Source organism: Urocitellus parryii, chromosome 11 (genome assembly GCF_045843805.1).
Source record: "Urocitellus parryii isolate mUroPar1 chromosome 11, mUroPar1.hap1, whole genome shotgun sequence".
NCBI classification, from domain to species: Eukaryota; Metazoa; Chordata; class Mammalia; order Rodentia; family Sciuridae; genus Urocitellus; species Urocitellus parryii.
In genome coordinates this window covers 99638746-99652109 of record NC_135541.1, presented here as the reverse complement: position 1 = coordinate 99652109, position 13364 = coordinate 99638746, and the positions used below count along the sequence as shown (strand labels likewise).

General features: G+C 39.2%; 1 protein-coding gene across 1 annotated transcript; it reads right to left on the bottom strand.

Annotated features, from left to right (window-relative positions):
• Positions 1-11496: 11496 nt before the first annotated feature.
• LOC144249350 (upstream-binding factor 1-like protein 1) lies at positions 11497-12582 on the bottom strand. Its single transcript, XM_077791588.1, has one exon. It carries the CDS (start codon positions 12574-12576, stop codon positions 11497-11499), a length of 1080 nt encoding a protein of 359 aa, XP_077647714.1. The 5' UTR covers positions 12577-12582.
• Positions 12583-13364: the final 782 nt, after the last annotated feature.

The following is a 13364-nucleotide window of genomic DNA, read 5'->3' as shown; positions in this document are numbered from 1 at the left end:
CAAACCTTTTAATGAGAGATCAAAACTTTTTCACCACTAGGCAATTTATTCTGGAAATAATACCTTCAAATGTAGAGAATGTAGAAACATTTTAAATTATATATCATACATTACTAGACATCAGAGAAAACACACTGGAGAGAAGCTCTAAAAATGAGACCATTGTATCATTCCTTTAAGAAAAGGTCAACAATTGATGCTCCCCACAATAATCATAGCAGAGAGAAATTTTTGAAATGTGAAAACTGACTATGTGACATGTCTCCAAAATTTACTCACCAATACTCAGCACCTGAAAATACATAATGATTAGAGAGAATACTAAAAGGTAAAAAATAAAATAAAAAAACTTTCATATCCACATGTTTCTTAAACACTACTTAATTTTGGAGAATTCATTGTGCCCATAAACCCTATAAAGTTAAATAATATTTCCAAAGCTTATTCAAATTTTAAATTCATTGAACATCTGAAAACTCATACTGGTAGTGAACACTGAACAGATTTTGTCCAAAATGTATGCCTTTAATAAAAATGAAACATTTACAATAAACACTTTGACAAATGTGAAAAAAATGCTATAGAGTCAATAATTGAGACAGAAGTTTTTCTCATATGGAAAAAAAAACGGGACAAGATTAATAAATAAAACTATTTGTTTACTATGGAGGATGACCTTAAATCAAAGTAGAAGAAAAGTTCTCAGTCTTAGTCTTAAACCTCCAAAATTTTTCATTTTTTTATGACTAAAAATAAATAACAGACATAATCTAAGATTAATTATAAATATTATATAATTTACTTTCAAAATGTGATGTGGAAGATTTGCAATATGCCTCCAATGAGGAAGAACTGTTCTTCTTCCAGTTTTCTACAGTGTTTGGATGTGTCTGGAGCCACAGAAGTGTGGTGTTGTTCCCTTGTGGCACTTTCATGACCCAAGCATCCTCCCCAGGGCTTTACACTCATTTTCCCATGATAATCTTTACAGCTCTGCCTGGTGTGTTTGCTAGTATTTCCTCACTTCACAGATGAGAAAGTCAAGGAAACTGAGAGAGCATATGTCAGGTGCCAAAGGGATGGAAATGCTAGAACTTATCTGTATAAAAAAATTGCTAGAAATTCTTAAAAGAAACATTCATAGAATGAAAGGGATCATAAGTTTTTAAAAGGATCAGAAATGAAACTTCAGTAGTAGATTGAAAATGGTAAAGTATACCAAATTAAAAAAATACAAAACAGCTTGTATCACTCTAGAAAATAGAAAATAAAATCTAGCACATAATTCAAGAAAGAGGATTGGTGTCTGGTGGTTATTAAGCAATACAATGCACTTCACACAGCAGAAATCAATAGTTTGGTGATTTCTAATTTCTAATTCCTAATTTCTAGTTTATTCTAATTTTGAAGATTAAAATATTATTGATTCTTAATCTATTCTATATTCCAAGTGTACTTATAATATGCAATGGGCAAATTAAAACTACTATGTATGTAATAAAAATTTTAATGTACCAAAAATGACTAAGTTTGCCTTAAATAGAATTATTTTAATGCCAATAGATAGATTTCCAAACAAATGAAAGGTCAGTGATCTGTGAACATGACTCAGCCAAGTTAGTTCCCCACTAGAGAAGAGGTTTAGATAGCAGGAGGCTGAAACCCAAGTTAGATTGAATACATGGTCTCAGAAGATAATGTAAGTCAGAGATTCTTTTCAGTAAAGTGTGCAGACATTACTTTCTATCAAATTATTTGATGTTTCATAATAAAACAGGCACAATCATAGTAATGTGCTGCCTATTTATTAGTGGTGTGAAAAACAACCAAATCAAAAAGAGTTTTCTACTAAAGACATTTGACTGTGTCCTGAAACAAACTAGACAAAGTAGATATTTAAACACACAGTACATGATACCTTCAGTTTTCTTATTTTGCACTATACTTTGAAAAGGTCTTGGTGTTACAGAGGACATAATCACCATTCTCCATACATCAGTTTGTGTGAACTTTCTCTGCTCTCTATCATTCCTTAGAGGATGGAGAAATGAACAGATCCATTGGGGAAACAGCCTTTGCCCAAGGCATGCAAATGTAATTTTTGACCTTATGGGTTTTTTTGTTGTTGTTGTTTTGTGCAGTGAATAATGAAATGATACAAGGATGGGCTAATCACTATATGAGCTTTTATGACAAACTTAGAAATAGGATATTTGGAGATAATGGCACAAATGAGGAGCCCCAGAGTGTGGAAGGTTATGCTGCCTGGGGTGTTCAGGTATTCTCTTCTGGTAGGCATTACTGGGAGGGGGATGTGGCAAATGCCTCCAACTAAGAGCTGTGTTAGAGTCTGTAAACAAGTCAGGATGGTGCCTGGCAAATGTTAGAGTCTGTAAACAAGTCTGGATGGCACCTGGCATATTGCCTGACGGAGTGGTTTGTGAAGTAATGCCAGCGAGCCATTAAGTGTGGAGATTCTTTATTGGTTGACTGCTGTATCTAGTTTATGTTAATTAAGATAAGCTGTGTGGAATGTATAAATACCGCTCCGGTCCTACAATAAATGGCTTCCACTCCTGCTGTATCAATCTACACAAGTTGTTCGTCACCCCCTGGTTATTTTACTGCAGCCGGCCTGCAGCAGAGCTGGGGGTCTGTAAACATTCCACCACAAGTCACAGTTTTGACAGTGAGCAAAGTTTTCTACTATTTCTCTTGAATATAAACAACCACTGTAGTCTTTACATAACTCCCCACCCTTAACTCATTATGTGCAAAGACCTCAGGGTCAGAGTGAGGTACTTTTGGATATGAGAACAAATATGAGCTTATATGTTTACCAAGGTTCCCTCACATATATTCTTTTCTTCCTCCTTCAGTTTCCCTCTGAAGACTATTCTCTTCCTAAGATCCCAAATGAAAATGAGGTTTTCCTGGAGGACTACATATTTTCAGGCTAGTGTGGGCACTTTGACAAGATTTTAAAAGGGAATGGAAGGGGTGTAGCCCAGTAGTAGAAAACTTGCCTAGCATGTGTGAGGACCTGGGTTCATTCCACAGTACTGAAAAATAGAGGTGAAAAAAAGAAAAAAAAAGTTAAAAATTAAAAAGAGAGAAATAAAATGAGAGAAAAAAGAGAAGTATTTGTTTAAATGAGAATTAATTGGTGAATACCCATGTCTGAAGAAACTGTGTTCCTGGGACCTTTCCATGTCAAAATAAAACTCTACACATTATGTCTCTGGTATCAGACCAAGGTATCTAAAGAATTATCTTTTTTCCGACTACTCATTCATTACATCTCAGCTCAAAAGATTTTCAGGGAAGCCATCCCTGCCTCTATAGACCAAGGTAGTTCCTCTTTTTACATACTCCAAGCATATTATGTCATCTCCTTATATTCAACAAACTCTCACCAAATTCATGGTTAATTATACTCAACTCTAAATTTAACAACAGAAGGGCAGTATTTGTCACTGTTACTACTATATTCTGATTATGTGGAATGCAATGCTTAAAAGATAATACACAATACAAGTGGAATGAAAGATAAAATGAATTTTAAAAAAGGTAGTATTTTTTCAGAGAAAAATGTTAGTATTAACAACTACTATTATTGGGGGATTTTATTTTCTCCTCCTGATGAGTCTATTATCCCAATTTATTTCATGTTTAACAAAATGAAAAGCCTAAAGAAAAAGTTTAACTGTATAGAAAATTTATTAAAAGTCTAGTAGAGCTTTGCAGCACTCTCACACTCTTCCTGGGCCCCTAATTTAAGATTTTGTATTGATGGAGAAGATGCAAGGGATACATAGTGATTAAGAAGGGGAAGGACTTGGGCTGTTTGGTACCGAGTTAACAAGGAAGAATACAACATGCACAAAAAATGACCAGGTTTTAGAAGCATGATGAATTTTCAGTTTTTGTCACATGTAGATAAAATTTTTTGACTCGATATACTAAAGATGGATCAAAGCACCAGAAAGAAACTTTATTGTAAAGAAAATTTATTAAAATTTCACTCTCTCTAGGCACCGCCAACCTCTGCTCCATGGACAGGTGGCCCCTAGGGAAAAGGTGAGCCCAAGCTGCACCTGTGCAGGGGTATGTAGGGCTCATCAACCACTACTGCATTTACTTCAATTGCAAGAGGTGGAGTAACCCAAACTTATAGATGACACTTTGTGAAGGAAGAAAGGAGCACAAGTTTTTCAAGGAGACAGTGGGTTTTCTAAGAAACAGAATCTAAGATGCTGAAGTTGTTCAGAAATTTTTCCATTAAGAAATATCTTTTGGTAAAGAGTTACTAGCTCAAAGTGAACATGAGAAAGGTGCAGACCATGTGACAAATGCAATTGCTGTGTGTGGACAGCTGTAACAGTTGCTGCTGATGTTAACAGCAAATTCATCCACCCCAGGTGTTCCAGATGGTGCAGACTAAGCTCCCGATGGCTAGTCAGAGAACGTTAAGTGCTGGAGCTTTGTTGATAAGCATGTGGAATGGGAAAAAAAATGTTGACATAATAAAATCTCATAATTTTTTAACGTCTTAATTTTTAAATTTCTTAAATTGAAATTTAAGCAGCTCTGGGGGAATAAGGGCAAATATGTTTTTTATAGGCTATCCTACACTGACATCTACCAAAATTAATGTTCACATTGCATGGATCCATTTGTTTATTTTTCCCAGTGAAAATGTATTTTGATAAATAAAGTTTATGAAAAATAACAGTCCCCAAAGAAAAAGGTGGACAATGGATCCTGAGGGGATGAGGTAAATACTGACCTGGACTCTAGACTTTAAACAATTTTCCAGTGAGTATGGGTCCTTGATGGAGAAAGCAAATAGTGAGCTCTCAGTAACAATAAGTCCCAGAGGGAAAAAGTAAATAGTAAGTTCCAGGCTCTGGATTTTCATCCCATCCTGGTAATAATGGGTTTCAGACTTTTATTACTAGTTTCTTGACTATCCAAACCACCAAGTTCTGTTTGTCTCTGATGATTAAGTCACCCTCATTATAACCTATAAAACACAGACCCCCCTCTTATACCCAGTGACCATTTTCCACCCTGAAAATGTGCTCTTCCAATGCAATAAATTAACTAAGAAATGCAATTAACTGTACATACAACATAACCTTTCTTAGGTTAAAAACACCCACTTCTCAGTTTAAGTAAAGGCAAAAAAAAAATTGTAGAACAGAAAAATGTGCATTTTTAAGTTAGTACATTTTACTGTAAATCTGAAAATTTGATAAAAACATTCATTCTTAAAAACCAAGCAGTAAAATCTTTGAGCGATCATTTAGTTTTAATTAGTCTCTTAAATATGTGAGGTGTGCTGTAGGGCCCATAAGTTGGGAAGCAGCATATGTTGCCTATATGAGGAACTCTCAGGTTTCAGCACACTGAACCAGGATATAGCAGTTGGCACACTAATCCACTGGGTCCATCACCTTGATAACCTTTTCTTTCTTGTGTGCTCAGCATGTTCCTTTCCTGCCATTGAACTTTTAGCCCATTGGCCACCACTGGTAAGCATGTTGCTAGCTCATAGAGTTATATGACCCTCAGATGAATCTGCCCAGTAGCACGATATACCTAAAAAATTTGCCTATGTAATAATAAATTAGATTGAGTTCTCCAAACTGGTGTCCAGACGTCTTCTTTCACCTCTGTTGGCATACCCTTCTCAGCTGTTTGGTGGGTGTTGGCAGGACCAAGAGAGCCCACAGTGTGCTGCTGTGCACTGTTAATACCTTTACCTTCTCCATGTATGTCAATCAACTCCAAATGTCTTGTTGAAATTAGTGGGTTTAATGTACTCTCGATAGTTATCTCCTTGTATTCTTAGTATATGTGGTTGCAAATAGCAGTAGATACATCAATGTGCACACTGCTCTCTCCCCGTGTGTTTCATTAGTTTCTGTCTGCTCACTTTCCTCATTTAGAAAAGCAGTGGGTGCTCATCTCTGAAGTATCCTTTCAGGTTTTAATTCATTTGTTTTATTTAGCATCTTCCAAATCACTTTCACTTGAATGTATTCGGGCAATCGAGCCTTGCATTTTTAAATATTCTGAATTCTGCATGCTTACTTCAGCATTTTTAATGATGATACAATACTGAACAGAATAGTTCTGTCACTATTCTGTGAGTCAATCTGAAACTTCATACTTAGTTAACTCAATTATCTTGTAAAATCCTTTGTTTCACCTTTGCTTTCCACCTCATGTATTTCCCTAATTCTTCTTCAGCTTTATTACTTTATCTCATGGAATGAGTGGGATCTATTCTTGCGACTAATTTCTTGAAAAGATTGGCAGTGTGATGGTGCCCACTCTGTCATCCTAGCTGACAGGCAAGGAGACTTCAAGTAGAAAGTTATAATCAGAGAGGTCCTAAGCAACTCAGTGAAAACCTGTCTGGGAACAAAAAAGTATAAAGTTCTGGGATGTGGCCAAGGGGACTCTAGCATTTAAGCACCTCTGTGTTCAATCCCTTGTAGCAAAAATTAATAAATAAATAAAAGAATGGAGCTGGAGCTGGTGGGACCTTTTACTCTGAAATAGTAGCATATTGTTTGAAGCCACAGACTTAGTTTCAGAACTGAGAATAAAGATCCTTGGTACATAATAGCCTCTGTTACACCAAGCAACATTTATCCAGGCTGCCTGTATTCTGTCTACAATTCTGTGGAGAGAACCAAAAATATCTGCTGTGCACCAGACTGTATTTTGATTTACTTATAAAATTTTCTTACCTTTTACCTTGTGTTTGTCGTGTATATGATTTTGAATTTGACTCCAGATTCTGTCTCTGACTAGCTGCACAGCCTCAGGCAATTACTTCCATATCACTGAAGTCGCATCTGATATTCTTAGGAGATTATATATATTTAGGCTTATTTCTCAGGTATTTACTAATTTTGTTATCCTGAACTCTTAAACACTGTTTCCTGTTGGTGACAAAGTATGCTATTGAGGGGTGATACCTGTGCTAACAGGCTGGTTAGTGACTTTTACTGATAGTATGCCAAATCAAAAGCAGTGTGGTGTTGAATGACCAGAGATTGAACACAGCCAAGAAAGAATTCTCTGGTCAAACTCAAAGTAGACAGAGGGTCAGAGGCAGAATAGAGCTATAAGAGGGGAGGAGCTTGTAGCCAATCAGGAATAGAATGGGCCCAGAGAAATGAGGGTTGGCTGGAGAGATAAGAAGCATCTTAAATTCACCACCTGAGAGGTACTGTTCTGTGAGCTTGGTATCACTGGGCTCTCTGGAGACAGTTGCCTTCACTACAGAAATAAAAATGGCAGTGAGTGATCAAGGCCATTTTTTTTAAAATTTAAATGAGAGGTTTGGGGCTTTAAAATAACTGCCATGGAATTTATTTGTTTAATTAAGTATTTATTTATTTATTGTCACAGGGATTGAATCCAAGGGTCACTTAACCACTAAACCACATTTCTACCCCATTTCTACCCTTTTGTTAACAGGATCTCACTAAATTGCATAGGGTCTTGCTAAGCCCAAAGGCTGGCTTTGAACTTGTGATCTTCACCATCGTGCCTCAGCCTGCTAAGGTGCTGGGATAATAATCACTTACCACCATGCTGGCTAACTACCAGCTACTTTTGAAAGCTATCTCTGTTTAAAACAAAAAATCAGTTGTCTTCCCCCTAGAAACACGATTACTGAGCACTATCCATTCAAATTGTGTAGTTTATTTAATGATGGAACCAGGAAGCCCTGATATTGGAATAAATGATACTCAGGGAATGAGAATAAAGTCATCCCAAATTTAAGTAGAGAAACATCAGCTTGAATGCTATACACTGACATTGCACACTTGTATGGAATCTTTGGAAATAAAAACATGTATCAGGGTGTGTCATACACTTATTTGGACAAAGATCTCTTATTTGTAAAAGAGCATAGAAAGTATAGACCATCCTGTGGATGGGAGTGCTTCTATGAATGGATCACTGGAAATGTTTATATTTTAGTGAAGTATATAAAACCTCTTATACTGTACATGGTAGGCAAAAAGTACATGTTTAATTAATCTTAACTCTGAGTAAGTTTGATGTGGATGTTTGGGTATTTTGTGGTATCATTGCCAAGGAAAACTTATATGCAAGAGACAATTCTACATTTTCTTTACTGATAATATTACCACCAAAAGAAGAGCTAAAAGAATTGCATAAAATCTAGTCATAATTATAAAAAAGCATAATCAGGGGATTTATTTCTGGAATCTGACAAGGGAATAATCTGAGGTGTGTCATTAATTGTTTCCTTTACTAATGATACTAAGATTTCTTTATGTGTCAGCTTCACTCAGCGGAGTCAGTAACGTAGATTTCCCTTCTCAAAATGAAGGAGAATTATCCACCCAACTGACAGACTGCATAGAACAAAAAGCAAATGATGGGAGGTTGGCTTTACCTTTTCTTGCTTACTTGCCAAAGCTGAGACACCTCATTATAGTTCTCTTTACCTTGGACTATGGTTTCCATTACTGACTCCTCTGGTTTTCAGGTTTTCAAACTCAGGCTGAAGTATAGCACCACATTTTCATAATGTCCATTTTGCAAATAAAAGATCATGTGACTTCTCAACCTCATAACGGTGTGAACCATTTCCTCACAATGAAGCAATCTCTCTATGCCTGTATGCAAGTTCTATTTCTGTGCATAAACCTGCCTAATACACCTAAGAAAACTCACCTTAATATAAGAGAAAAGGAAATGGATACATTATTAAACACAGTATATTAAAACCAATAATAAGAATTATATGTTTTATTAATGTGTCAAAATTTATATTTAAATATGTACATCAGCATGACTTTTATCATTTTTAAATTACATTTAGCTTTTTTACATATCTGTAATTTGTTTCTGAATGCACAAGTCATATTCAACTTTAGGCAGAAAAATTCCAGTCAAGTAGGCCCAATACTAACTTATTAGAAAACCTACACCATGGCATCATTGCATTGTGCATTTAAGGTCAAGAGCTATTGTTGTAACCTATGTAAACTGCAGTTAACTTCAAATACTACATTTGGTTTTGAACGTGGAGATTGCTCATCTATTTGGAATTTTGAACCTGAAGGTTATCTAAGAGCCTTTACAAAAGCCTTGCCTCTAGGCTGCTTCAAAGCAAATAGCAAATAGGAAGAAACTCACCCTGAAAACCACGAGTCTCCTCATAGGAAGTACACAACCACTACACTTCCCAAAAGTGAACTTTCTATGTAATGGTAACAACTTAGATATTTCTAAATATCCGATTTGACATCCATGTATATACTTGCCTCAGTCTCTTTTACTAGAGCAGGGATTCCTTCCTTTAGAACCAGTGAGCAAAAAAAAAAAAAAAAAAAAAAAAAATCTCCCCTTAATATTAATTAATGGTGTACGGGGTAAAAAAATAAATAAATAAATAAACAAAGCCAGGATACTTTAACAGTCCCAATGACCCCTGGTGGGTTCTGATGTCAACAAAGTACATCAGAAGAGGCAAACCTCTTCATGCCTGGGGCCTGCAGGTGGGGCAGTATTGAGTCTGGATTTCAGGGCATTTCGGAATAATCACTCCCACTTGGCTGCCCAGGGTGGGTGAGTGATGGGTGATGGGTAGGTTCTGCAGCCGCTCCGGGTTCTCAAGGGGTCCCCACATGGAGGCCAGAACAGGTCTTGGGGGTGCCTTCTCAAATTCCGACCTTATCCTACCTCTCCCCCAACCCAGTCCTGAGGCTTAGCACTGGTTCCTGAACAGAAAACAGAAACTCCTCAGGCATCACGCATCTCTCAGACTCCCCATCCACCCATATTTTCCTACAAAGCAACCCAATGTGTCCAAGTCAGGGGCCCTGACCTCCGGCCATTTCTCCACATCTCTGCAGCACAAGCAAAAGGAGAGATTCTCAAGGTGACATTTCAATTGGGCCAGTGGATCCGGGTTCTGGGCCTGAGCTCCCCACCTGGCTTCCTAATTTAGAGCCCCATCCCCTGGCTTCCTTTACAGCCACATCACCTCATTTGGCAGCAGCATAAGACATCCAAGTAAGCATCCTGCGCCAGCAGATCCATCACCTTTCTTTTGCCCTCTTCTTCCCGCTGCACCATGAGCACTAAGGTCACTGGGTTCCCTCAGGGCCTTGCCATGGGAAGGCCGCAGTCACCTTTGGGCAAAGAGGAAGCTGCTGGGTTGGTGTCCAGGAATGACATGGCTCAGGTGAGGCAAAGCGGGCCAGAAAGAGAAATGGCAGGTGAAGAGAGCCCAAACTGAATTTCTCTGCTGCCGCCAGCCATGTGCAGAGGAAGAAGGAACCAGAGGTCAGCCCTGCCCCCGCCACCCCCGCCCCCCCTCCACCACCGCCCCCCCCTCCACCACCCCCTTCCATTCTTCTAGATGGGTTTTCCTGCCTCAGTCTGGCTGGGCACAATTCAGGAGCCACTGGTCAAGCAGGAAGGAACTTTATTTTTAGCACCCACAAAGCATGCCTGCACCATTGGAGCTCTCCAGGAATTCCCCTGAGAGCTCAATGGCCACCTCTAGCACTTCTGTGAGCACTCAACCGGAACTGTACCCGCCAACTCCACCCACACGAACTTTCTAGGAATTCCACTAGAGCTCCATGGGAACTCCACGGAACTCCACCCTGGCAAAATGCCAGGCGCCATCCTGACTGGGCTGCGGCTCTCAACACTGGCAGATGCCTGGGAGCAACAGTAAAATCATGCACCATTGTGAAACTGAGAAAGTAAACCCTAATTTATTCTTCATGGGTTAACCCTAAAGGACAAAGAGGTGCAAGTCCCATGAATTCAACAAATCCCATAAATCCACTGGTACTGCCTAATTTAATAGTGCTGCTGCCAGCTCATGCCCAGGGTCGCCATCTTCCCGATAGACCCTGGCCAGGGCACCTGTGTCTGCACCTGCGGGAGGGGAGAGGGTGCACCTGGAGGCCTGCAGAGCAACGACTTCTGGGAGCAAGAGCCAAAATGGTCTCTTCCCGACCTGACCCCTGGCGTCTGCCAGCCTCCGCCAAAGAGGCCCTCCTGTCTGAAACCCCCTGGTCACATGGGGCTGTGGAGGGAGGTGGAGACAGGGCGGGCTACCAGAGGGAAGGCAGGGACATGGAGGAGGACTCAGGAGTCCTGGAGTGGCCCTTGTTACCAGGGTGCATGGCTCTCAACATCTTCCTTTCCCAGTTTACAAAACTGCCATAGATACTAGTGATCCACATTCCTTTCTTTCCTGAACTCTTTTTTGTTGATAGTTCCCTCAACATAACAACATAGAGTATGAACAAAGATGAAGTCTAAGTCTAAGGATTGCCCCAGGGAGATGAGCTAGAGCCACTGCCCTCAGACCCACCACATCCAGTTTCATCTCCACTCCTAGAGTCTATGGAGTCACTTCCTTCATCCTCTTTCTACTTGTTCTTTGCTGATCCTTGTGAGGGATGATCCTTATTAGTTGATTTCCATCTGAGCAGTGTCCGGTGAGTCCCTCCCTGGAGACTTCAGTCCCTGCTTCTTTTCAAGGCCTTCTTGAAGACTTTCAGCTGATGGGGACTGTTGGTCTATTCGTCTGAACTTGGAGTTTGGGCCTCCTGCATTGGTTATGTTTTTACGCTTCCCATAGCTACTCTCTTTGTAGGTGGCATACTCCTTTGGTGACAAACTCATGAGCCAGAGGTCCAGGTCCACCCTGTACTGTTTCTGCAACTCCTCAGCCTGTCTTTTATATTGTTCCTTCATGCTCTGTGGGACATGCTGCCAGCGCCTCCCAATCTCTACCATGCGCTCCCTCAGGGGCAAATGTTGCAGCTCCCTACTAGACCATGAATCTTGATGAAATTTGTGATATCCATTCATGGGAGGCTTCTTGGGCTCTCCATGAAATTTCACCTTCTCAGAAAATCCATCAATTTCTGTTGGAGATCCCACATTTTTTACATTTCCTTGTAACTTCTTTCTGGCTTTAGTTTGGCACCTCTTATAGACATCAGATGTTTTGGAGATCTGAGCTAGATCAGGGTGATTTTCTTTGAAACAAGCCAGGTTTGCTTCAAATTCCCGTTTCTCCTTCTGAAAATCCTCAATATATTTCTGCTTTATTTCTTCTGGAAGCTGCTTGTATTTCTCAGTCAGGATCTTGGTCAACTCCTTGTTGTTCAGCTCAGGGTGCTCTTGGGAATACTGGGCCCAATTCTCCTTGTAGAAGCGGATGTAAGCAGTCAGGGGTTTTTTGGGGAAGTCTGGATGTTTCTCAATTTTTTTGCATTTTGTGGGAATTTTAACACATTCTTTGGCTTCCAGAACTAATTCTTTCAATGTACGTAACTTCCTCAATTTACGAGAAATCTCTAACCACTTGCCTTTGCACATTTCTGCAGAGAAATGCTTAAAAGCTATTTTTTCCCAGTCCATATTTGAAAGGGTTGTCTTGAATGTTTCATTATAATTGCATTGGACATTATTCTCTATATTTTCCAGTAACCTCAGAATGTTTTTGTCTGACCAGCATCCTTGGCTGTGGTATGATGCCATTTTGAGATTTCTCTCTGGGCCACTGAAAAAGTCTCAGTTGTTGAAGAAGTCTCAACAGGAGCTCAAACTCCTCTAGTCTCACAACTCAGCAGATAAATTATTCCTGGAATAATAATAATAATTATTCTGTAGTATGTGTGATATTGTATTTCTAAACAGAAAGAGAAAGAGGGTTACTCTCTTTCATTCGTGGATAATGAAAATAATCAAACCTCACTTGAATATGTTGCTTGAGTAGTTTAAAGTTAACAATGTAAATGGAAGAATATTTACATCTAAAATGAAATTTATGCTTGCCTTTTATATGCTGCATGTGCAATATTTGAAATCTCTACCTCTCCAGGCAGGCTGCTTCCAAAATCTTGGCAGAGCCTCCTTGAGATAGAACACAATAACACAAATGCAGTCTACTCACTCCAAAAGCTTCAAATAACCCAAAGACCCTGAAGACCAAGTAAAAAGACACAATGAAGAGAACTGGCTTAAAAGGAAATGTATTCCATTCTGTTGTGCCCTAAGTGAGGCACTTCTAAAGGCAGTCCAAATAGGTATCAGTAAAGGTGAAGCTAAGGAGTTGGAAACAATACAACATAATCCAATGAACTCCAGTGAACCCCTCAAAACCGCCTCAATCATGGTCTATGGGTGGAAGGTGGTTCTGCCATCTGTGACTGATGAACAGATGCTTCAAGACCCTGGCAGTCACAAACAAAACTTTTCTAGAAAATCATACTATCTCTCCCTTCAAATGGCAATGTTTCAGGAGAATTATAACACTTACAGCTTTT

Bases quoted from the DNA above. Each gene is read 5' to 3' on its own strand.
- LOC144249350 (XM_077791588.1), bottom strand. From the start codon at position 12,576: ATGGCATCATACCACAGCCAAGGATGCTGGTCAGACAAAAACATTCTG.